Genomic DNA, 26,889 nt, shown 5'->3' on the forward strand with positions numbered 1-26,889 from the left:
TTAGTAAATGTCTTCAACAAACAAATACCAATCGAACTGGATAAATCTGTGCCGTTTATTTTGCAGCAATTGCATCCCTCTCTAGAAGCCAGCACCAAAAATTGACGCACCTGGGCAAGGACGATTCATTCCTGTGCAAATGGCAATTAAAAATGTTTAATATTTTATTGATATTTTAACGATATGCGCACTGGGTCATGTTAGTTGGATTTGTTAATTATAAATACAAAATCCCAGTGGTTGAAAAGCGAGACAACTGGACTGTGTTCTAGGAGAAACCTCCCATCCTAGAGGCTTCTTCAGTTCCTAATGAGCTGGAGTTAGGAGCCAGTATATATCTTGCAGAAATTCCATTTCATTTACAATTGGAGAATCTTCTTGGATGAGAGGTGAAACTTCTTCAACCACTTGGATAACCATGACCTGGATGAATGTGAATCTTGACAATTAAAAAAGTACATTTCAGCAAACCTTTTACTTAGCATTCTGAATGATCTAATTTGATTCTAAATGTTGCAGGTTCGATTTAAACAATAAACTGTGAAGTTTATTAAGTTCAGCAATTGATACTTTTGGAATTCTGTGAATGGATCCTTCCAGAATTATTGAGCCTTTGTTCATGTTGTCCATTTTCAACATTAATCATAGATTATGACGAATCTTGTTTTCTTCACCAAATAAACGAGTTTAAAACACATTTGTTTCATTGATCATGATAGATAATAATGATGAACTCTTCTTGTCAAGTGAAGATGGGATTGCTGTTTTAAAAACATTTTCTATCATGACTACCTACCACAACAACATTTCATATAAGTAAATTTGGAGTTGGTTTGAACTTGTGCTGCTGAGTTCACTGTAGCCAAGCAATTTCTCTTCACAGTTTGCTTTCCCTCTGTTTACATGAAAACCTTTTGAACGGAGTCCCAATCTGAGCGCCTCCTTTCGAGGGGTGACAGGTAAACAACAAATCCTCAGCGGAGTTTCAACCCTCCTCCATACTGGTGCGACTTTAAAAGAATGCAAATGAACTCTGAAAGGATCAATTCCGTGGTAAACATGGCCGCCTGCAGCCACAGATGACCCGCTCTAACAAGCGCTCTTATAAAGAGGAGCGCTGGAGCGCGTCAAGCCGGAGCAGCCGCTCCAGCCCTAGAAACTGAGCCGAGATAAAGACGTGTGTGGTCAAACAAACTGACATTGATCTAATACGTCTATGTTTGTCCTCAGCCTTCCGTCCAGACAGGCAGGGACTGTGGCGTCTAAGCAATCGGATCGAGCGGATCAATGCTAAACATCTTTCACTGCTGGAGCCGTATTTGCTGTAATAGACATGCTAAGTTAGCTGCTGGACCTCATGTGACGTTATTGCCTTCTTTCACAGCGTGTGAATTCCGTTAAAATGATGAATTCTGGGAATAGTTCGTAAGCTGTATCCTTGGTCCTAAAAGCAACATCACTGAAGTAACTATTAAAGTCGGAATTTTGGCATTCACGACACCTGGCCACGGCTCTGTGGTCCCTTCACGGATGTGGAGACGACAGGTGCTGCTTTGACTTGTATTCTCCTGACTCACATCACAAGAGCAATCGAACAATAAAATTTGCATCATAGGATTCCTGTTGAATTTAGACAAGTGCTTTAAGGTAAACTTTATATTTATATATTTGTATGAAGTTAGAGTAGTAAGTTATACTTTTAAATGTATGCATGTAGCAGATTTAAAAATGGCTGAAATATTTTAGATTTAGAGTTTGTGTTGACTGTTAAATCTATATTCTTAACCATATATTAACCCAGGTTTAACAGTAACAATCCCAAAATCAAGGAAAAGACCTAAGTAGTATTCAAAATAAATTATCCAAAATAACGTGTGTTTGTTCTATGACTCCATGTCCCATGACTGCTGAATATAGAGTGTACAGTAATATAAGATCCATTAAATCTAAGAAGAGAAAAAAATGTGTACATTTGGTATATCTTTAAGCCAACATTTACACACAGAAACACAAAAACAAATAATTTTTCAGAGCATTGCCTGTAACAAGATAATATATAGCGATCCACTATTCTATGCACTGAAAGCTTTGATCGTTCCTTGTCAGTCAGTTCTTTACGCTGCCGTCTCCAATCTTTGTCATTGATTCATTATAGCTTGTGAGCTGCATCTCTATTTCCTTCTTCAAAAGCCAGATCGATAATCTTTTAACATGTCAACAATCAAACAAGTTCTTCTTGCTCAATGAAGATTGAATTTGGGCTTTTGCTGCATTACGACCACACTTTGTTTCTGAAGCAACTTTCTCTGATGTGTCAGCTGCTGACTTGATCTTTCTCCTGGTGCTCTTTGTGCTTGAGCGCCAGCTGGATGCTCCGAAAATCTATAGATTATAGAACCACATCAGTGTTAACAAGTAGGTGGCGCATAGTCCGGAAATGATGGTAATTTCATTCCAAATCTTTGGTCTGGCAAATCACTAGAAACTAAATACAATTAGCAGACAATTGATAAATCAAATTATAAGACGGAAAGGTCAGAAACTAATTCCCACATGACAATAACCAGAGCTTTACCAAGACCATCTTAGAATAAGTAAATATTTAATTACAGTTTAATTAATGTAACCATTCACCTTAATAGCAGCAAGGATAATTATTACTATTATTTGTCATTAAAATTTGTTCATTTTCATGAAGCAGCTTCAAACTCAGGTAGAAGAAGAAAAACAAAATGCCAAGAGAATACCCAGAAACTGCCACAGAGGTTTGCACCAAATCCTGGGTCTCTTTGTAATGCCTGGCGCATCCCATGACATCAACGGTTGTATGAAGTATCCTTGTTTGGTGAAGGATCAAAATCAGATATGGACAGAAGTCAAGGGAGGTGTAGTAAAGTGAAGGCTGGAAATAAATGAGTGAAGACGAAGTACGGTTTAGAGACTGGCAGAGATAAAGCAGCAGAGAGAAGTTGCTCAGGTTTCCTTTAGGAGGGACTAGGAGAGACAACATCATAAATGAGAATCTTAGTAGGGACAGCTAATGTGGAGAGACCAGGGAGGCCATTGATGTGGTATAAGACATGAGTGTGACTAGACTTCCCATGGTTTCACAGGATGGGAAATCACTAAAAAAATTAAGAGAGTAAATGAAATGTACAATATTTAATTTGACATGAAAATGCACAGTATTTCCTGAATGGTCATTTTTAATATATAAAAAATACAAATTTGTTTTTGTTTTGGGAACAGAATGTTTTTCACAAACAATCATTAAAAATTCCATTACACAAGCGTGACATGGTGCAGATGGCAGCAAAAAAACATTACATTTCCTTTTTTTCCCCCTTAAGTTGAGATTGATGCAAACATGAATCTATACAGAAAAATACAGAAGGTTAGACGGTCACTGCGGACAACAGAACATCCATGCAGAAGCAATCCACAGGCTGGTCCAGCTGTCACAACAGGCAAACCTGTCTACCGAAAGAATCTGTGACCAAAGACTTCCTTTTTAGAGTCCATGCTCAGTCCAGCTACTGGTCCAGAGTTTTCATAAAAGCGGCAAAATTATCTGTACTTAAGCAAATAAATAATCAGGTCCAGGAATAACAAAGTTTATCCTGTAAAGATTCGAAAAGCAACACGATGTTTAGGAATCATCATCAGTTTTGATGACATGAAACAGTGTGACATTAAATATCACCTGGTGTCCATTATTCCAGGCATAGAGCGCCCTCTCCCTGGCATTGTAGTCAAGCATGGAGATATGAAAGTACTGATTGTGGAAGGGAATGTCTACATACTCATAGGTGGACGTTTTGGTTGAATATGAATAGTAGACTTTGGCTCCAGAGAGGTGAGAGTTGGTGATGTAAAGTGTCCCGCAGATCATGAAGGTCTCCCCGGCGTTACGTTTGGAATATTCCGTGTTCCATGTCTTCAGCACGTGCAGGGTGTCGGGGTCGATCTGGGAAATCACGACATTTCCAGCATTTTGATTGGTGGCATACACCACCCACATCCCCAGCTCATCAGCCATGACGTCGATATCTGAGTACCCGCCCCACGTGTACGGATACATGTTGTGGAAGCCGGCGAACTCCAAGGCGCGCTGCGCGAGAACACTTCCGGAATCGAAGCTGTACTTGACGATGATGTTGCTCTGGTACTTGTTGTAGTACAGGGAGCCGTTATACACCATGTGATTGGTTCCCTCCCATTTGAAAGGGAGACTGTAGGTTCGGGAAACCACCCCGGCTACGAAGTCATCTACGGTCTTGAATTCGCGCACGATCTTGCTGTTGGTGTAACTGTCCATGTACCAAACCTGAGGCAGAAAGAGAGCTGAATCTGAACCGTTGCTACAGTGATGGCATCAGTTGACATGGAAGGTATTGATGGAATGATGGTGGCTTTGTGAAGAGTTCGAAAGATGTCAATCTCTGTTCCATAATAAAGTACTTTCAAGAGATTTTCTAACAGAGAGTATCACCTATTGAACTTTAATAAATGAAAATACTTCATGAAGCTCAGCCATCTCTAGTAAACGGTAGAAATAAGAACCAACAGCTGGAAGAAAAACCTGTTTTTTTTTCTATAAATTATTATGACAGCCATTTAAAGCCCATAATAGTACTTTAAAAGGTGAAAGAAATGGTAACAAAGTGAAGGGCGCAATTGTACTTTTTTAAACATATCTTTATGTACAATTTTTTTTTGTGGTTTTCAATTCCATTAACCAGTGTTAGTTAAACACTTATTACTCACCCTGTTGTTCCTGGTTGAAGCCAGTGGATCGGTCATCCATGCCCCGAACCTGGTTCCGGATGTCTTTATCGTTACAGGTCCTGTGATTTTCATTAATTTCCCACATGCTGTAAAAAAAAGAAGTAAAAAACAAAACAACAACACAGTGATTAAACTTTGATTTATTTTTATCTCTTGCTACATTTCTCTTGCCAATTCAATGCCTGTCTCACAAGAGATGATGCTGGTACCAAGAAAGGAGCAGATCCATCCTGACTGTTACCCAGAACTGATGGAAAACTCCAAACAATAAAGTCAAGTTTGTGTGACCTTATTGTGAAATGGTTCATCACTCATAAGTCACTCGAGCCGCAGCGCCTCTGACGAGGAAAGTGAATTACTTTGGCTGATTGATCGATGGTAGTGGGCGGGATGCAACAACAAACTTTTTCTTGTGGTGGGTTTGCGGCCTCAGCATGCATGTTAATAAACAAAACCATCCAATTTGGCTCGTGAGTGTGTGTCTATCAGGAGATCTTAATGTGGCTCAAGTTTAGAAGAGAAGAGGTGACGGTGAGGTGTGTTTTGAATGAGACGTTTCTTATCTACTCTCAAAACTCTCAACAAAATAATGTTTAGGGCAGTGGTCCCCAACCCTTTTTCAACTTAACGCCCACTTTTAAGTCTCAAAAACCTTTGCGGCCCTCCTCCGACCCCATAAATACGAAGGCAATATAATGCGTTCTCATTTCCTTGTCACATGTTTAATAGTCGAAGGAAAAACAATGTAATGAAAAGAATATTTGAAAATGTTTAATATCCTTTTAAACTTTTAGTTTAAAAGGATATTAACATTTAACATTAACATTTAAAACATTACAATTTTATTCACATATAATTACATCCACCCTCCCACAAAAAAGGATAGAATTTTGGAAATGATTTTGCGGCCCACTTGCAATACCTTCCGCGGCCCACAGGTTGGGAATCACTGGTTAAGGGGGTTGAGTAACTTGATCAGGTTAAGGAAAAGGGGGCACAAGGGGTGCAAAATATCCCCATTATGATTAAAATACGTCCAGATGCTGTAAACTCTGAAAAGAATCCCAACCCTTAGTCATAATGGTGAGTCGAAAATTAGTGAAATTTAAATTTTGTATGAACTATAACTTCAACAGAACTAGTGACTTTAACAAAGTATTATTGGCTTTAAATATGTGTAATTCTAAAGATAATGACTCAAGCATCACCAAAAATACTGTTTGCCCACCATATCCACAACAGTTTTCCCACGACTACTACTGCAACTCCACAGCTCAATGTGTGCAATGTTGACCACAGAAAGGATTGTAATTATCGTGATGGACACAGGACTCACTCAGTTTGCCCATACAGCTGCGCAGCCTGTTGTCCAGCCGCAGGACTCGCTGGTACAGCTCATCGTAGTCGTACGCTCCAAGTTCCTCCTGGATGTTGGTCAACACTGCAGACAGGTTCCTGATTTCTTCTTTGAAGTGGGAAATGAGCGCGGCATCCATCTTGTACTGCTCCAGCACGGGGATTAAGGGCTTCAGATCGTCCATTTTGTCCTTAATCTCCTGCAGACACGAGTGTGACAGATACAAAATGAAAAACAAAGAAACATGGACACGCCTTTTCAGTGGCAGTCCCAGACGTGTCAGGGTTTTTAATGAGATGATTACCTCGAGTGAAGCCACTTTACACAAAAATCTGGTTCAATTAACTACAATTTCTAAACTTCAGAATTACATTATGACTACTTTTTTGATAGATCTAAAGAAGCAGTTGCTCTTTCTGCTATTTCTGTTTCCGTGTTTACAGCGAGGTTCATCGGCCAAACCCACAGTCCACTCCTGGGACAATCTAAAAGGAAATCTTTTTCCTTTAAAAGCATTTTCACAATTACACAATTGGTATGGATCCAGTTAAGGATTTCCCCAGTGGCATACGAATTATGGGTTTTAATAAAATGCTGGGCTTTATATTCTTTAGGAAAAGTCCCATTAGATGTTCTCCTGCGAGCGCTGCCTGGGGCACGATAAACTATTTGCAAAAACAATTACTTTATGAAGCAGGTGGTCAGCGAATGCGCTGGTGTTCTATTATCTCGCAGCCACGCCTTTCCCTCGACTGTACAAGCAGAATCTTCACCAGCTGGGTTTCATGCAACATGGATTGCCGCCCATGACGCCCGTTGTCGCGTAAATTAAATTGCTGTTTACCTGAATCCTGTGTGTGACGCTCATGGCTACGCTACGTGGTCGCTACATACAGTTATTTTTCAGCTCCATTAAGTTCTTAGTAATTTGCCACACCAAAGATTTTTCAGCTCCCACAGCAGCTGTTGAGGCTGAAGCACACTGAGACCGACTCTCAGACTGACACACTCAAAAATGTGTATAACAGTGGTGCAGGATGTGTGGATTCTGAATGTGCTTGGATGCAAGGGTTGAATAATAAAACCCTGCAGCTTCACAATGATACCCACGCACACTATCAGCCACGTTTCTACATTTTTAAATAACAAAAAGTAAATGTGTTTGCAGAGCAGCAATATTTGCGTTTCCTAATTACTCAAAGACAGACAGACGATGTGATGAACTTATAATAAGGGTTAAAATGATTCACCAAACCAAACCAGCAGAATCAATTAACAGGACATGGTGGGAAAATAATTGATTGCTCATTGGATTTAAGTGAACTTGAACTAATGGAAGCAGGAGTCTCCACCTGAAAGTTTCTGGCCATGATGGATTTTCTGTCGTCCTCAACTTGTCGAAATTTCGTCCTCAGGCTCTTCATCTGGTTCTCCATCTTCATGACGTATTGGAAATCCCTCTGAGTCCGCAGGTTCAGCACCTCTATGGACTGAGACATGTTTTGCACCTGGAATAAAAATCACAGTTGCACAGGGTTTTGCCAGCATTTTAATGTTTGACTGTTGACCAAACTCAGATTTGAACTACATTTTAAAATATATTTCATAAAACATGGGACAGATCATTAGATTTAAGTTTTTAAACGGTTGTTTTTCTCTGTGTGTCCTGCCACGGACTTGCGTGATTCAGCATTTTGATGAGATGTACTATTATATTTTGTCTATATCTTGCCATATTTTGTTTATGTTGATGTGGTGTAACAAAGTTGGGGGCTCCCGATGTTAACTCTGGTCAAAAGGTAGTGGTAACACTTTTGATATAGAAATAAATGTTCGATAATTCAAGTTTTAAGACAATCACAATATTAGCAGAAATAGGTGTTGTTGTTCAGATGCACAAGAAAACAAAGAGCATTCTATACATTTTTATATCTTTATCAAAACTCAAACTATTCTAAAGTTTTTTAACAAATGTGTTGTGTGTGATTAACCTTGTAAACCTTTTGAAAAGCTTGACAGTGAAATTAACATGTTTAACTGTAGTATTCACTGGGAATAATTAGGCTACCAATCTGAAAATGATAAGACATGAAATTTGGGGATAATTTTGGCTAAAATAAAGCGCAAAAATATAAAAATATAAAAATAAAGTAAATACAAAATATGTGTGTCTGCAGGAATTTTGCCCAAAACATTTCAGTTTTTTTTTGTTGATTTATCTTGAGCTGCATGTCAAACAAATGTGTTGATAAATGAAAAAACAGCAACTTCCAAAACACCATTACATAAATATATGAAAACACTAATGACTATCTAAAGATGGTAGGGGTCCCCAAAGTCGATTTAATGTGCCAAGGGGGGCCTCAGAAAAGTATTTAACAATTGATTTAAGCCCACATGAGTCTGTAATAGTGTTATTCACCTCATCTGTACTCATCCACGTACGTACTCCACTTTTTTTTAATAATATTTAACAGCAGTTGGTCTATCTGGCATCCAGTGGAAGTTACAAAATAGATGACTTTCTCTTAAATAATAATCCATATTAGAGTGTAATAGATTCAACACAGTGGCACAAATGTTGTACATACATCAGTTAATAACACATTATTTATGTATATTTATATATATATATATATATATATATAAAGTGAAAATAAAAATCTTTAGGCTCCCAATTGACATTTGAATTCTAGATTTTATTTTATCTTCCAGCTGGTCAAGAACTGCTCTTTAAAGAAAAGCTACCAGTCCTGTTGTTGTATTCTTAAAATTAGGAAAATCATTAGCTCACCCTCTTACCCATGATTCTTCATCTTTCCACCCTGTCAGAAGGGTTGTTTGATGTTAGCTCCCTGGTGAGGCCTCAGTGCATGAATACAAACTTGCAATTGATGCAGAGGAACAAACATGGCTGTGACTATCAAACCAGTGATTAGGAGTTCACGATAATCCTTCTATCACTGCAGTAATAGCTCCATGTGAAAAACAGTATCCCTAATGAATATGTTGTGGAACATTCGATGTGTGCCTCGAGGTTGAGTGAATAACTTTACCTTCTCCAGGAGCTGGCGTAGCTGTCTGCTCTTGGCATCCCTGGAGCACAGGCTCTGTTCAGGTGCCACGACCGTGCAGATGCAGCGACCATCAGCGTCCTGGGCCGAGCTGTAAACCTGCCAGCCCTCCTTTGGACCGATTGTCTGGAAGTCAAATGAAAATATTGTTTGTGTTTTGTGTAAAACCAAGCTTTACAATGCTAAGGAAGTATTGGTTCTTGAACAAAGAATTATTTCCAAACAATATTTGCATTAAACCTTTGTACCACACTTGAATTCATGTTGATATGGTGACTCACAACGATTGTCATTATTTTACTGAACCATCATTTTGCAGCCAATTTAAGCCAAACTGCTTGTCAATCAAGTCGACAACCCTTAAATGCAAATTCAGGAAATCGAATGAATATTATTAAACGGAAATGTGAGGCATCTATTGAACCGGGCTGTAAATATGTTTTTAATGCCGTAAAAGTTTTTCATTTTGACTGGATGTGTACATGACTTTCATTATTAATGCATTCTGTATTTCTCAAGTCGACACTAAACCAAACTGTGATTTGTTGCTCTTCGGCCGAATTGGACTGTGTTTTAAATTCAAACCGTCAGACTAAATTTGACACTGTGTTGAACGTATCTTGCAGCAAGCAAACATTAATACATTTATATACAGAATAATATAATATAGTCTGAATATATAGAAGCCTGTTTTGACTTGATAATGATGTCCTTTGAATTTTTGTTTTCTTAGTCTGTCAAGATTTGGGAATGTCACAGTGTCAGAAGCAAAAGAAAATGCTTAAATCAGGATCTTATAATGACGATAGTAGAGTTTCCTAATAAGCTTCTAATTAAGTTTTAGAAAAAAAAAACAAAGGCTGGCAACCCTCAAACCTTATCTTACTAACGTGGCCTCAGCATCCATTAGCAAATCATATTCCACCATCACATACGAAAGTGCGTAGTCTGCATAAATATCTTATTATGGTTAACAAACGATTCGACATTAGTTAATGTGCTCTTCTGATCAGAAGAAGAATCTGGGTGCAAATACGATGATCTTCTGTCCTTCATGGATGATGACCTCATCCTCTGAACACTGTCATCAGTGTACAGCGAAGCAGATAGAGCACAAATGCTCCTCCCCAGATGCAACACTAATAGACTCAGGGACTCATTCATTCCTTGTGCTATTAGTAAGTAAGTAGGTAAAGGTTATTTGTAAAGTGCCTTCATTAGGCTCTAGAATTCTGAGTTTGGGGGCAGAAGCAGAGTGAAAGGAGGATTTTATTCTATGTTAAGCTTGTATCCTTTTTCTTTGTGTTATTTCCTTTGATCTATGCTATTTTATCTCTTTGACCTTTGTTATTTTTATTGCACTTTGTTTTTTTCTTTTTTTAATGTAACTAGCATCTACTGTGAACCCAATTTCTCGAAGGGGATCTCCAGAGGGATTAATAAAGTCTATCTAAATCTAATCTTATCTAAAATAGATTTTAATTGATGGATCTTCATTAGGCCTATTTAAATTTTTCGGTACATCTTCGTACTTGTTATGGGATTTGTATACAACTCTTTGTATCGATTGTGAAAATACCTGTCTATGTAACAGTATGACACCTTAATGAGAAGAACACTTCACCGCATACACTTAACACTGTGGTCTAGGTCCCTGGTCTAGAAAGGCACTCTAGAAATAACCATTACTTACTTACTTACTTACTTACTTACTTACATATAGCAAGTCAGCCTTCTCCAAATTAAGTAAGTAAGTAAGTAATTAGTATTTATAGAGCGCTTTTCTAGACCAGGGTCACAAAGCGCTTAAAAAATATAAAAATACCCAATAAATATCTTCTCGATCATCCAATTCATGTCCTTCTTCATCAATTCCAAGTACCTTATTTTTCATCTTCCTCTTTGATTTAACTTCCTTACTTTGTATGCAAACTTTTAAGAGCCACTGTCTCAAACAATCTATGGAAAGTCTCCCCCAATATCTTTTAAAACATCTCTTAACCATAGATGCAACTCTTTTCTAACAGATCCCGCCTGTCAGTAGGTTCCAGGGCCGGGTCTAGGCAATGGCAAGAGGGGGCCTGGCCCCCTCAAATAAATGTTGTGCCCCCTCAAACTTACATGTAAGTAAGTAAGTAACAGCACAATGCCCCCTCAAGATTTGTGGCTGCCCCCTCATACATGCCTGTCTAGACCCGGCCCTGGTAGGTTCCACCCTGTCTGCACTCTCCTCATCACCTCTTTTAAATCTCTGACCACTGCTCTTGATGACCATGTTCCGACTTTATCTAACACACCTGTTACAGCCCTTGTATTTTATCGAGTCACCTAGTGAATTCCTACTTTGTGACATTAATAGAGCCAATCCATCTTATTGTTAAACCACTCGCTACCATTTAAAAGGATTCGCTTTCAATTATAAAACTTGTCTCTTCAACCAGACGAGAACCCCAAATCTCTTAATCTCTTAAACGTTGATTAAGTTATTCTCTCCTGTGCTTGCTATGAATCTTTATGATGATTCAGGCTCTCATCCTATTGTGTACTTTTTGAAGATTTGAACTCGCACACCTTAATGGCTAACATCGAATCTGTACTGTTGAATCCTATTTACGAATCAATCTGATCTTACATTTTGTTTCAAATAATCCATGTTGTGCTGTTATTGAGCACCTCTGCGTTTCACTCCTGGAACTCGAGAGAAAAAAAACAAGACTGTGGTTCCACTATTTCTCATCACTCACTGCAAAGTAGAGAGAGTGGGCTCCAAGGCTACAGTGGTTTTACAGAGCGCCACGCCAAAGCCTTGTCATTAATCTTCCTCACAAAACGGCATCCAGCAGCTCAAAGCTGTCCCCAGCTTCACGGCAGAGTTCCACTCACTGCACCGACATCACACACAAAGAAAACACACTGCAGGTTTCTGAGCGTGCACCTCCTCTCCCAAGCAATTGAGTCCTTTTTACCTTGACTCACAAATGCTGCTAGTACCTCAAAGAAGAAAGCAACCGTGAACATTAGTGGAGGAGAACAACATCCTCACAATTATTCATGACTCAATTGATACAAAGTTAAATTAGGGCACATTTAAGAATGGATTAGTCTTTTTTAACAAACATGAACTTCTTCTTCTACTTGTTCTTTATCATCATTATCTTCTTCATCATTATCTTCTTGTTTATCATCATTATCTTCTTATTCTTCATCATTATCTTCTTCTTTATCATCATTATCTTCTTCTTCTTCATCATTATCTTCTTCTTCATCATCATTATGTTCTTCTTTATCTTCATCATCGTCATCTTTAACTTCATCTTTTACTTCTTCATCATTATCTACTTATTCTTCACCTTCATCTTCTTCTTCGTCTTCTTCTACATCATCATCATTATCTTCATCTTCTTCTTTATCCTCATCTTCATCATCATCGTTATCATCATTATCATAATTATCATCATCACCTTCTTCTTCATTATCATCTTCTTCATCTTCATCATCATCATCATTATCTTCTTCATGACCTTCATCATTATCTTAATCTGCTTTTTCTTCTTCATCATTTTCTTTTTCTTACTCTTCTTCTTCACTATCATCTACTTCTTCTTCTTTCATCACCAACCCCAACCTTCTGTGTAAATTGTGCCTTCTGTAGAGTCAACGCATAAAAATCCCATTTATTTTTAACCACACTGGCAACAAAGGTTTCTTATTCTGATTCTCTGCATGAGTCCAAAGCATCCAGCAACATACTCCCTACTGACTTAACCATTCTGTCCGTACTGTCAATTCCTGGTCCAACTTTTTTGGATCAGTATCTACAGTATATATATCAATTTTTAACTATAGAAATTTGAACCAGTGAACTTGATTTTCACAGTAACACAATCAGTCCTGAATACTGCAATACTGCAATCGTCGCTGATTTGCTGAATCGTAGTCCATGTCAAGACGGTGACAGTGATGAAAATCTTTCTTTTGTACTTGTCACATGGACCGAGAACTACTGATCAGGAATCATTGTCAGACCAGGAAGCAACAGAACGGACAGATGCTAGTAAAATGATCAAACCGCCAATGTTTTTTTTTGTAAATATAATTGTTGTGATAGAGTAAAGTATCACCAAACTCTTTGCAGTTACAATCCAGTCATAACTGCAAATGCATGTGACAACCAAGAAGATGATATGATGGAAGTTCTGTATTCATGATTACTAATATGCATATTGTTCCGACAAAGCTGTCAGATTAATCACCATCTTCTGAGGTCAAATAACAATTATTCATAGAAGACCAGCATAACAATTCCCAGCTGCCGGGATTGGAGACCTTTTTTCCCCCTAAAACTCCATTATTTCACATCAATCAATTATTTCTTATCCAGCTGAATGATAATAAATGATCTCTTCTCATCCTCATTATGTCTGGAAATTTAAGAGGCGACTCGATTAAAGTGTGATTTAGCTCTGTAACTGCTCATCCATCATCAAGGTCTTTTACGATCTGTGACTGTCATTGGGCCACAACAAAATAAAAAATAAATCAGACATCCAGCACTAGACCGAGAAACAAACTGAAACAAGTTAAATCATTTTTAACAGAAGCAATATTCTGCTCGAAACACAAACCTCATCATCATTCATCTCAGATCGACTCAGACCATGTTTAAAGTAAACCAGACTTGACCCAGCTTTGCCGTAATCCTTCGTTCGAGTCACAGTCTCTGGGAGGAGTCGGTTCATGCACGGATTCGTCGACTTTGATCTCTTTGCATGTCAAGAGTTCAGCTGAGGCTAATTGGGGCTAACTGTGGATTTCAGCAAGAAGGGTATCTTTTCCTCCACGGACATATTGACACCTGGATAATTAATTAATCAAAAGATGTGATGGAGAAAAGAGTCAGAGGTTGTTTCTTTGGCTTCTATTTTTTTTTTTTTTTTAAGTCAGTCATGCCCAAAGCAGAAGGACAGGAAGTACATCTGATCAGAGGTGATAAGAAAATGTTGTCCAATGTAATGCATTTTCAGGGTAGTAACTTTTGTTCAGAAGTGGTCAATTATCGGTGAAAGACGAATACATATTGTTAGCACTTCGGATGGCTACACTGTGTCCTTTATTGAGGTAAATGCGTGACCCATGAGCCTCTTTTTAGAACCATGACTTGCAACCATCTTTACAAGATGTCTAAACCTCCAGAGGTCCAGTCCCTATACATCCCATTGTGAGCGGAGCTAAAACTTTGTGTGCTGAGATTCCCCATAGAACAAAATAGGAACTTAACTGTAATCAATGATGTACAGAATTGGTTTCATAAATTGATAAACTGTTGGCATCAATGATAGTTGTATGCTTCAAATTCGGGAAAGGTTCATGTTTGGGACCTCGCGCTGACTTTTCCTTTTCCTTCTTTTATCAAATGTCGACTGTGATCTTACGCTGTCAGCTGTGTTTGGTGGAGATGTTATTATATTAAAGGATATTGTGCTGCACCTTTTATCGCTGGGCAATAGAAAAGGAATGATTCTGTTTAGCTGTAACTGAATTGCCATGAAGCTGCCAAGAGCCAGAGCTAAACTTCTTACAACTTCCTGCACCGTAAACAAATCTCCAGCCCTCTTGAAGAAATGGTGACAAAGTCATTCCTGTTACTGGTCTCACATTCACTCATGATTGCTTGGGTGCTGCAACAGAACTCAGGAAAGTAAAGAATGAGTGAATCTGAATCAATAATATGATCTTTAAATTTAAGTTATCTTTGAAATAATTGATTTTACAGTCAATAAATACAGAAAATAAAGATTAGCTGTCAAATGTTTCTTGATGCAACTGATACAATTCGACACTGTGTGTTATCAAAGTGCTAGAAATTGTCCTAAAAAGACCCCCGGTGTCCTTGCGGCACAGGTCTGTAAAGATTTATTTGGTGTAGCAGAAGCTGGAGCTATTAAAAATGAAACAGATTTTTGTAGAGACTGTTGCAAAATTAAATTTTCCCCAAGCAACCTGTGGCATACTCCAGATATTTCATCAGTCTTACGAGTTCCTTGATAATTATTAATAATACTCAGTTCATAATAGTTTGTGTTTTGGTTTTTACAGTGCAATATGATTATTTTGCTTTATTGGCTTATGTTAAAGTAGAACTGTGTTCAAAGGAGTGATTGGTTTAACACCAGCAACACACTATTCGACGCCTCTGCACGCTGACAGCCATTACCAAATGTTGGAATAAATCCAGATTTCTTCCCTAACACAATTACAGTTGACGTGTCTCTTCACCAAAAACAATGTCTTTTTTTCAGCGTAGCGAATACTTATGAGGCCAGCAGTCAGCTTTGCCAAAAAAAATCTGCCAGGAAGCCCACTCACTGCCTCCCCTCTCTTGGACCATCATCATTTCGTTTCTGTGAACATTTTGATAGAAAAGTTGTGTAGCTAAGCATTCATAAAACTTTCAACAGTGTTTGCTCAATTGTGATCCTTTCAAATGTGTAACGCTCAGGGATACGAACCATGTGTTAAAGTGGCAGGATTGGTTAAAAGGAAAAACCATACATCTCATCCCAATTCCTGTTCTGGATTACAATGGGGATCCACAAATCTTTTGAAGGATTTGAGAACTGCAACACTTCACGTTATTCCCCATTCACTGTGTGTTCAGACAGTGATTTTGAATATGAACATCCATGCTAAACATGTATCTAATTCATTTTGCAGCTGCTTGGCAGAGGTCTTACAACATTATTCTCATTGTTTTTCTATCTTTGGTGTAGAGCTAATGTTTTATTTATACGGTCAAACTGATTTTTGTTTTATTTTTTCTTGGGGGTTTTCTAGATAACTTCATTGCAACAATTGTAAAGTGTTGGGTTTAATTTTGTATTAAATTGGTGTGTTTATTAATTGGTCGTAACACATTGGGTTTTAAAGAGCAATAGAGCTGAATAAAGTTTTCCGGTCTTATAATTCCGCTCTGATGTTTGTGTAGCAAACAAGCCAAAAGAAAGACATTGATCTGCTTGCTGATCCAAATGTTCCACAGCAGCTTACAGGCAGCGACGAACTCCAGCTCTCTCTCGCACTGCTGTGTGTAGATGTTTCCGTAATGTAGACTTGAACACACTAGTCAGTAGAGAGCAGTGTCATTTTGCTTAAACTGTTTCATTGAAGCTGTTTTTTTTAATCTTCAGAATGTGTTAATATCTTTGATAATGCGGCCAGGGATGGATGTCAATCAAACATTTTCGATACTGATTCCGATACCTTCAATTAGATACTAGTTTGTGAATGATACTTTTATTAAAAAAAAACAATTTTATCAATTCTAACAAAAAGAAAATGATATTACACTTCGTACAAATGTTTTTTCAGGTATATTTAAACTACTAGCTGTTTTCTTACAGAAGAAAAAAACACTAACATATGACAAATGAATCTGATGTTCACTGCCTTTGTCACTTGTTAAGTTAAATACCCAGCTCTAAATGCAGTGGTGCTTTTTATTTTTTTATTGACACAATACATATTATCATAGGCCCATATGCACACATTGGAAGTACACACAAACTTCACACAATTTGGCAACAGGGTTGTGTTACAAGTTGGTCAGCATTGGGAATTATTTAGGTTCAATGGAAACCAAAGGCTTAAACAACATTTTATATCATCTCCTTGATTAATGTCACTGCTAAATCTAATGTCAGATTTTTATTTTATTTGATACCACTAGGGCAACAGTCTTTCGATAGACGTCTTACTCTTTAGGGACGAAACAAACATGCACAAGTCAGCACGACCGAAAGGCAGTGAGAATTTTTTTTTTATTATATATATATATATATATATATACTCACATAAAAGCAATCACAGACTTTAATATTGAATTTAGCTTCAAGGGGGCTTTAATTGCAAGGTTATGATGCATAATACGTGGATGTTAAAGATCAGGCTTCAGATAGATCCAAAATCCCTTCGGTCATCGATCAAACTGTGCGTAAAAAGCCAACCACTTTGTGAGGCGAGTGAGGATTAATGCCAGTGCTGTAACTGATGATCATTCTGCCTCAATGAGTCTAACATTTGAGTTGTAATGGTGGACCAAGATGAACCTGCCTGTGTGCCCAACGATTTACGCCGAGATGACAAATGGAGGTCTCCACTGAAGACAACAGTTACAGCGTTCCTGGCTACAATAGTGCATTGATGGCTCCCTGGAGGGGTAAAGGGGGTCTGACAGCAAGGACGCACACGGGAGACCACTGGGAAAAAAAAAGACATCTTTTCTCTCAGTGAGGAAAGGCTTGGAGGGAGATTAATTTCCTAGAGGCGTGCCACCTTCCTGACTGCTCTGACCCGGCTTTAAAGAGGATTGAATTGATAATTCTGCAGGAGGTTGGCACAGTTTGCCCTCCACGGGCTTTGAACGAGCAGCAGCTTCTTCTCTCAGCTCTAGTGACTGAGCAGCATGTCACTTTTGAGCAGTGTAGGGGACAATAATGAAACACCCATTAAAAGGTTATTACAGGTGGCCCGGTGGACAGCAGAAGAATGTCGGCGACAGTCAGAGCAGATGTGAGAAAAGGTTTGATGTGTCAGTCCAGAAGAAAATGTCCTGGGTCGTACAGAAAGGCAGGTGTGTGTTATGAGACGGACATGTATCCGACACTTATATAAGAAGCTTCTCGTTCAACCTCCCAACTGACCGGTAATGGCATAAAAAATATTTTTATCCAATCATGTATCAGGTGATGTCACTGACATTAATCCAATCATGTTTCAGATAGTTACATCACGTGTGAGGCCAGCGGAATAAAGATACCAGGCCTCGGCACGTTAAATGAATCAAGTCTGTAGGGTATCTAGCAGGTCTTACTTAAACTCAGATGTACTGAGATGAAGGAGAACTGATGGATGTGGTTGTGAATATAGAACAAGACATGCTCATGGTGCTGAATTAAAAGTACATTAAACACAGACAGACACAGATAAGAAGGTAAGCAGGCGACTTGGAGGAGATACATGTTGGTGAGTGCAAGCGTTCTTAAATTTTTCTGTAATAGATAAAAGATGACGAATTAAGAGCAAAAATGCTACTATTTAAAAATAAGTTCCATCCCATTGCAATTTATAAAAAAGTATTTGAAAAAATGATTGTTTTGCTGTTGTATTTTTACCAAAACAAATGCAACTTTCTTTTTTTTAAATCAATTAATTCTTGGTTTTGTATTCGTCTTATATTAAATAGAGAAAATGCACATTTTATTAGACTAGCTTAGAGGTTGGACTGAGTATAGCGTCACTGCTGACCTTGAGCTGGAATAACCGCCGCAGTCTGAATACATCAATAGCAAACTTTTCTAAAATATACTTTCAGCAGCAGGTCAGTGGAGGTCATTACTTTAATTGGAAAAACTTCAAGCTCACCACTAGATGTCACTGTGTGTCATTAAATTTGCATTCATATTGCCTTTTCTTTCGGTGGGGTTATTATGTTTCTATATTTAGTTAAGATAACAATCCATCTATAATTTGGGCTCAAATAAAACGTGGCATCAACATGCACACGGCGTGCTCATTACCACGGCACAAGAAATTGTCTTTCCAACTATTGCAAAAGGACAGTCCTGCCATATTAATGCCAGTGAGTCTGCGGCGATAGGCATACATTAGGAAATACTGCATTTCACATGATTATTTTCTTCACCTTTAGAATGTCGCTGCCCAATTACGACCAGAGAGGTGAACGTATCCTGGAAGGCAGAAGGCTTTTGAGTAGATATGTAGCATATTAAGCCTGCATGAACTTGGTTTTAATTATAAAATGTATCCTGTGAAACAATCATAAACACCAGGAACTTGCTTTATAATGACAAACCTTTAGTGTGTTCATTGGATTTCAAGGAAAAGCTTTGATGTTCTTTTTTACCTTTTCTCCTGTGGCTGAACTTGGATTTCCCGTCAGATATTGCAATCTCAGATAATAGAGTAATCCCAACAGTCTGTGCCCCATGGAGTCTTTGTTTTTGTTTTTGTAACGTTTGGACTATAAATACTTTCATAGAGCCAAAAGGAAAGAAGGAAATCGAGCGGTGACCCACATAGATTCACAAATGTTTACCTTGTGTTTTCAATGGTGTTGGTTCATTTGTTGGTTTGCAACCAGCACAACTCATTAAGAGTCTTGAACTGAGTTTTTGGAATGAATTAGAACGAGCCAACTTAGAAGCGAGTAAAGTGTAGTACTGTGTCATGTGTGTGTAGGATGGTTTTACTTGTATGTTCAGCACCATCTCAAAAACAGACTTCTTAACTGCAATGTCACCAGTGGAATATTTCAACTTTCACCTGACTGTGGTAACAACATGTTCAACTATTCATTTGACATTGCTCTTGAGCTTCGTTGCTTTTTACCCTTTTTTATCATCACACTCACTCTTTTTAAGTTTTTAAGGAAATATAAGTTGCAGATGTATTTAAACTACACTACATTTAACCCACATTTAATTATTGGGTTCGTTAAATTCTAAGTTTGACTCATTTGTCTTATTAGGGGGTGAAGGAGGGGAAATTAAAGTTAAAATTGGTTAATTGCACTGTCAGACAAGACTTATTAGCTTTGAAAAAAATCCTTTTTTTATGTTTCTGGCTTCGAGCCACATTTAGCGAAGGACACCTAAAGCGAATGTTGTATGGATGGCATTACAGAGAAAGAACAGTTTCTCCTTTATCCTGCGGATTCAGAATAACATGGTTTATGTTGTATTTTTTAAAATGAAAGTTGAAAAAAAAGGTTTGCGTAACATACCAGATTCCAAATGAAAACAACTGAATTAAGTTGGAATACAGGATTGGTGAGGAGATCAAATGTTTGTTTGTTCATCATAATATGTGTATGTAAAACTGAGAGGTACAAATTCATGCACATTTTCAAAGAAACAACGCAAACAACGGGTCACGATGCTTCATGTACGTGTCAAATATCTGCATCTCTGCACATTTTCCACCACGTTTAGCTGCCTTTGCAAACTATGGTGAATTGTTTTCTTCTTCCTTGTCCATTTTTATTTTTATTTTTCAAATGTTATTTTGTTTTACCTTAACTTGTCCCGCCTCCTATCTACCCTAACTTATGCTTACTTCAAATAAAGCATCACTTATATTCCCTCGGGTGATCCTACCCTCAACCAAAGATTACTTTTTCCAGTAGTTTTCTCGGTTCAATTCCCAATTTCGAAAAATGGCTGTTCTCTCTCCCCCCACCTGTGCTCAAGCCCGTGTAAAAAGGACCTCTACCATCATCCTCCGGACTCTCCCTCTTATTGATCATTTACCTCCATGTGTTGCCTCTTGTGTTCTAAACAATACAGGAGGGGGTTTCAGCATCATAGATAATCGAAGCTTCGTGGACCTGAGGATTGTTCCGGGATCAATCAAACTACAGATCATCCCTCATGAGTTCACAACCTCATTGACTCAGTCTACACACCATCTCTCTGTAACCTTGAACCTGGACCTCAATCATGATCCCATCCACACTTGGATTGGATTATCTGCTTTTATTTTGACACAAACTTTGCTCTTTCTATCAGAGCTTCTGACTAATACTTTTTTCCTATGAGTGGAATTTGACCATATTGAGCAGATGTGTTAAATATCTTTCTTATCACAAACATTTGTTCCATCCATCAATTTTGAAACATGTGTTTCTGCACCTGATCATATTATTCCAAGATTTTAGTTCTTAAACCATTTTTGTGTTTATTCTGTCGCAGTCTGATGGTTACGACTGAACGCTCACGACTTGTTTTAAATACCCAACATAATCGTCATAGAAAATACGACTTTTGTGTGTCCTTCACCAGCAGTGGCCCAAAGCCAGATAATTATAAGTCATGTATGACAGCCCATTGAACCAATTTCAACTCCATTCCACCTTCGCCTTGCAAACGTTAAAGACAAATGGCTCATTAAATACGGCAATTAGACAAATTACTTAATTCAATTTCGTGTATGTTCGGGGAAACTCTATATTAAATTTTTTCATATCCATAAAAACACATGTCACATGGAACTTAAGTAAATAAATAAATCTTAAATTGCAGGCCCGCCTAGCAGCTCAAAAACAACGACATGGGTTCCTGGTATGAGGCTACGGGGCCTAATTATAGTAATTATTAAGGGAACAGAGGAACTTGGTTAATACTGTGGCCCTGGAAGTGTCAGCGCCATGTCGTGACTCCAGTCATTATCTGCAAGCAATAATTATCCGAGACACAGGAGCTTATTAATGCTATCTAATGTTTGGTGCACCTGGAACTGCTGAGTTCATCATGATGAAAACAACTTTAGTTAAACTAGCACAGAAATTGCTACTATCCGAGAAACAAAAGGATGTATTTAGAGACAAGCAGGGCAAGAAAATACATACCAGAATCAATACAGATCACAAGTGAAGGCCATTATGGACATCCTCATCATCACTTTGAAACAATGTCAAATACAACTCAGATGTAACTGTAACCTGCTAAAAGGCCACATTGAATTGAAAATAAAAGCTATAACCATGAACTTTATCCATCCCCTTCTCACTAAAGGTTATGTTTACCTTGTATCCTCTTCAAATATCGAATAATCTCACTGTTAACTAATGGCTTCAAATCAGAAAAAGCTAAATTTGTTCATATTTTTGGAAGGAAAAAAGAGGCGATAAATACTTTCCTTTTTTTTTAAAGAAGTAAATGAAACGGCTGCCTGTTGAGTTACTTGATTGGAAATGGAAAAACATATTTCACTAATCGGCACTTCCTCCAGGCAGGTCTTAAAAAGATTACAAAAGAATATATATACTTCTTCTTTTCTACTAAACACTTCAATGTCCATCAATGACTACCATCTCTGCTATACATTTGGCAAACTATTATTTTGAAAAAAACGTTTTAAAACTAACTTTGAAAAATGTCAAAACTCTGTTAACTCATATTGAATAAAACTGTAGAGTTTAAAGTTTGATTAAATTTAATCAATAACAAATGAAAGTTGCTTCGTAAGATTAACTATTAAACAGGTAAATACAAGAACACTTTGAAAAGATTATGGAAATAAAAATGACATTAGTGATAAAAATCAAACTAAATTAATACCTAACTAAAAAGGTTCAAAACCAATTTATTGCAGTCAATATTCATTCATTCTATTTCTACCTTTATTCCCTTTTTTAGGGCTTATTTGGGCGTGATCCTATCCCAGCTACTTTGGGTGAAAGGGAAGGGGACACCCTGAACAGGTCGGTCACAGGGCAACTATTCATGCACAAATTACTAAAAACCATCAACTCAAACAACCTCTAATCGTATTTGCAGTGTGAGAGGAAACCAGAGTGCCTTCATTTAACCAACACAAAGACACGGAGAACTTAACAACTCCACACAGAAAGGACACAGGTTAGTTTAAGCTAAGATGAACTTGTGCTGTTAATGGTCTGGCCTTTGAAATGCAAAATAAGCTGTTTTGATTGACAGCGTTCCGACTCAATGGGCGGGTCTTATGACAAAGAAAGCGGCCAATTGGTTCATCTTCTAACATGCTGGACCTGTTTCTTCAATGTAGTGTCAATAAAGTTGCAAACGTACTTATATTAACACAATAAATACCAAATATATGAATCTGCATTGCACAAAATTTATATATTTTACAATAATGAAGTGATTGAGTGATTCTGGTTGTGAGTCTTGTGATTGGACCGTTGGACTCATTTAAATCATCTTGTTAGTTTCATCCAAGTATTTTTTCTTTTGGCGTGCAGCAGGACTGAGAATTCTAACATCAAAGATGGACCATTTGTTATCATCAGGTTGAAGTTTACTTTGTTTTTTATCACAGCCATAAGCTATTCCACCGTTACCCCCTCCTCGCCCTGTCAATGGGCTTTAAGCACTAACTCCTCGACTGTCGCAAACGCTGACAGATTTGCTGTTGGCTTTGACAGACCGCTGGAGGGTGTGGTTTTTCTTAAGAACGCTTTTTTGAGAAACGCTTTGATGAATGAGGAAATCCATATATTTGTGTGCATGTTTACACCCACAGCGGTTCTCGTTAATAAATGTGACAAACAGGTCCAATGAGTTGGACGAGCAACATTAATAGTGATGCCTGGCAGCGGGTGTGAGCGGCTCCAGATCTTCGCCGGAATACGTCATTTCCATGATAAGTTGCTGCGCAAAGTTTGCCTATAACAGCCACTGTGGTCCCGTCAAATCACCAAGTTAAGGCTTGACATTTGACAAGTGTTGTGTTCAAGTGCATGAGGGCGTGATTACAAGTGCAATTCAACCTACACACCCAGTGACTAACACAGTGCCCACGCCGCACCGTCGAATACAGTGTCAAGTTGATTCAGTAACGCAACTGTAATTATTCTGATTAATAGAAACACGCTTTTAAAACTTCCTTTCCATCTCGGAGGGATCGAGACGAGAAACATTAACTAGAAATCGAACATCTAAGTCCTACCTGCTTGGCAGACGCCAGGCACCCTGCTGAGAAAACACAATTTCAGTTGCTGTTGTTTGTGATCTTCATCTTTCAGTTATGACAAGCTTCAGGCTTCATCTATTGGAGGGTTTTTTCCAAAATCAGCTATTTGCAGCCCTCAAGAAAATTTCATACACTGAAAACCTTCGTCCACCGGAGAATGTGAAAGGAAAAACCAACTCTTAAAATGAGATTGTAAGAGAAAATGTCCTTTTTTGTAGAAAGTTCAAGTCAGGTAAGCTGAACTACAAGCTGTCCATTATAAAAGCTTTTTTCTGTGAAGACATAAAGTAGTAGCCAGGCTGGAAAAGCAACACAAATCTCTGCGTTTAAGTGATACATTTCACCTGATCCAGAAAATAAACTAAAACATGCTATATAAACTATACATGTTATCAGCACTTGATCTAGCCTATCGGCAAAACTCATTCAAACAGTCAACTCAAACCGTCTAGCTCTTAAATCTTATTGACACAGAACGTCAATGAAAAGTTTCAACATGTCATTTTAAAAAAACATTTTTTTAATATAGTTTAAATGGTTCATCTTTTTTCGTTAGAAAACACCACTTGACGTGTCGATGATGTGAGCAGGCAAATATGTAAATTCCTGCCTGGCACAGACCAGAGGGAAACTGTGTAAAAATATCTTTCCTATTCTAGAGTGGGTTTGTTCTGTGCTCTCTGCAGCACTGATATCTCTCATTATCAAATCCAACATGGCTTTAAACACTCGTGACAGGTCCCTGTGGACCGCCGGTTCGCTGAACCCGGTTAAGACGAATTTGTTACAGGTGCCGTTAAAAAGTCAGATTTTCCTTTACATTTTAATTTGAGAGCTGCGATGAACAAAGCCACGTGTTCAAGGTGCAGACGGCCTGAGAGTGACAGCTTGGTAATTTCTACCTTAGATTTATCGGGTGAGATGGGTTTGTAGTCTGAGATGGTTTCTGAATACACTGAGGAAGAAGGCAAGCGATATTTGCATGCAGCTCCTGCTCCATATTCCTCTCCGACAGACGGGTATTCATGATCTAATCGACAACAGATGAAAGATAGGACCTGAATGAGATCTATCATCGCAGATAAGCAGAGGTAGCACAGAAATATCACGTCGGTAATTACAGGGCAGAGAATACAGATGACCCATCATTTGGAGTTTTTAATAATAACTTAAGGAAGGTCAGTTAACATGGTGAGACACTAATAGAAATAGCTTATTTTAAAACTGACGTGGCTGGATAATCACTTTGAATACTAAACTAGATTTTAGGAACACCTTGATGAACTGTTTTTATTATGTGACAGGGTTTTAAAAATGTATTTTTAATTTTATCGCTAAGGATACGTGTCTTGATGAATTAGCCACAGTTAATCTAAGTACAAGTCAGAGTTGTCATTTTAAACAGGGAGAACACCTAAAAAAAACTCTACCAAACTGACCATCCTCTCATACACATACACACAAGGTTCTCTTGTAATAAAGTAGTAATATCTGCAGTGTCCTCTTAGAGCACAACCTCACCCTCTTTCTCAGTAAAATGTTCAATATTGTCCGTATCAGGCCAACTCTTAACCATTCTTAAGCTAAAGGTTAAAATATAGCCTCTATAATGCAAAACATATTGCTGCAAAGAACATGCAAGTTCATGAAAGATCTATCTTTGTTGAAACCAAACCATCGCACAGTGATAAAAGAAAACTATTTCAGCTAATCTGTCTCTTTGGGCAGCTTTGCCAATGCAGCCTTTCATTCCAGAACACAAGCAGTCCTGTGAATAATACTTCGGATTAACCTGTTGGATCGCATCGACTCTTTTAATTCAACAAGGTAAGCCTCAGCAGTGCATGTTTGCTTCTCTATGGGGAGAGACGTTCAAGTTTCAGCACCAGCCATCCAGAAGACAGATCCATTGCTCGGCCATTCATAATCGCAACAGTTTTTCAGTCTAGGGTTGCCTCATTTTAAATAATCTTAATCCATTAATTGCATGAAAGTTCAGATCAAACCATTATCAAATAAGATCACACTCATATTAGAAAAAGCAATTTGTTTTACGAATTATAAATAAATATATAATTTTTTTATAGCTTCCTTGATGTCGTTTGTAAATATGAATTATATATTTATAATAAATACAACCTTGTTTCTTGAGCTGACTGGTGGTCGTGGGTCGATCCATGTTACGTAAAACATATTGATGTATTCTTAACACATTGGAAATACATAAAAATGAGATAATAATACGCATAAATATACACTGACTTTATCAACTGTCATTTCGAATACAATTTAAAGCAGATTTGTGGTCCCCCTCCTACACCCCCTCCTTAATTTTGCAGAATGAGGCTCTAAACTGGAGCCGAATTGTATAGTCGATTATTTAAAAATGATTCAAATTTGCTCAAAGTCCTTATTTATCCTCTGTAGTGCAACATTTTAAATACGTATTAAATGACACGACTTTTGTAACGGAATTTGGAGTGTGGAAGAGTCGAGAATCCACAGGCTCAACCTCACGTTTAAAGTTTAAATAGTAGCAGTTGTTTTTCAATAGAAATAAATAAAAATCAAATACGTATCGATGAAATAGTTTAGTTTAAAAAAAATAAACTCACCATGGATGGATAGAATCCGACAAGGATGAGACAGATGACGGGATACAGGAGACTCAACAGGACCCGCATGCTGACGGGCTCCGGGGTTCCCACTTTTCTCACCGGTAAAGTCCTTTTTTCACATGAAGCTGACCCGGTCTGGCGTCCACCATCCACGGCTGGAGAAACGCAGGCACAGAGAGAGAGAGAGAGAGAGAGAGAGAGAGAGAGAGCGAGAGAAAAGAGAGAAAGAAATACGATCACCGGCATCACACCCACCGCCCCTCACGGTTCCGACGGGAGGCAGAGCTGAGGAGGAAAAAAAAAAGTTTGGAGAGAAGAATATTCAACAACTACAGCTCCAGCAGACTGAAGATGAGAGGTTCCTGACGTCATTTCTGACCATTTAAATCTCAATTAAAAAATGAAATAAATTGACAATTGGATATTGAAGAGGGAACCTGAATAAAACAATAATCATAAATTCATTTCTTTGACGCTGAGGCTTCATTCAGAAGACACTGCCATTACAAAGTCTTGGTTGTTT

At 38.1% G+C, this 26,889-nt stretch overlaps 1 protein-coding gene across 1 annotated transcript; it reads right to left on the reverse strand.

Annotated features, from left to right (window-relative positions):
* Positions 1-3,147: 3,147 nt before the first annotated feature.
* Positions 3,148-26,664, reverse strand: olfm3a (olfactomedin 3a). The gene is made up of 6 exons (XM_087788881.1): positions 26,364-26,664; positions 9,202-9,345; positions 7,498-7,653; positions 6,125-6,344; positions 4,768-4,874; positions 3,148-4,327 (listed from the first exon to the last, which is right to left on the reverse strand). The coding sequence occupies exons 1-6, from the start codon at positions 26,610-26,612 to the stop codon at positions 3,650-3,652; spliced, it is 1,554 nt and encodes a 517-aa protein (XP_087645007.1). The 5' UTR covers positions 26,613-26,664; the 3' UTR covers positions 3,148-3,649.
* Between the last annotated feature and the right edge of the window lie 225 nt (positions 26,665-26,889).

This window comes from Callionymus lyra, chromosome 4 (genome assembly GCF_982586985.1).
Source record: "Callionymus lyra chromosome 4, fCalLyr1.hap1.1, whole genome shotgun sequence".
Classification (NCBI taxonomy): domain Eukaryota; kingdom Metazoa; phylum Chordata; class Actinopteri; order Syngnathiformes; family Callionymidae; genus Callionymus; species Callionymus lyra.

Bases quoted from the DNA above. Each gene is read 5' to 3' on its own strand.
- olfm3a (XM_087788881.1), bottom strand. From the start codon at position 26,612: ATGCCGGTGATCGTATTTCTTTCTCTCTTTTCTCTCGCTCTCTCTCTC. The intron at 6,345-7,497 runs GTGGAGACTCCT...TCGTGTCTGCAG, and splicing joins TCATGGCCAGAAACTTTCAG to GAGATTAAGGACAAAATGGA. The intron at 4,328-4,767 runs GTGAGTAATAAG...TTTCTGCCTCAG, and splicing joins CTTCAACCAGGAACAACAGG to GTTTGGTACATGGACAGTTA.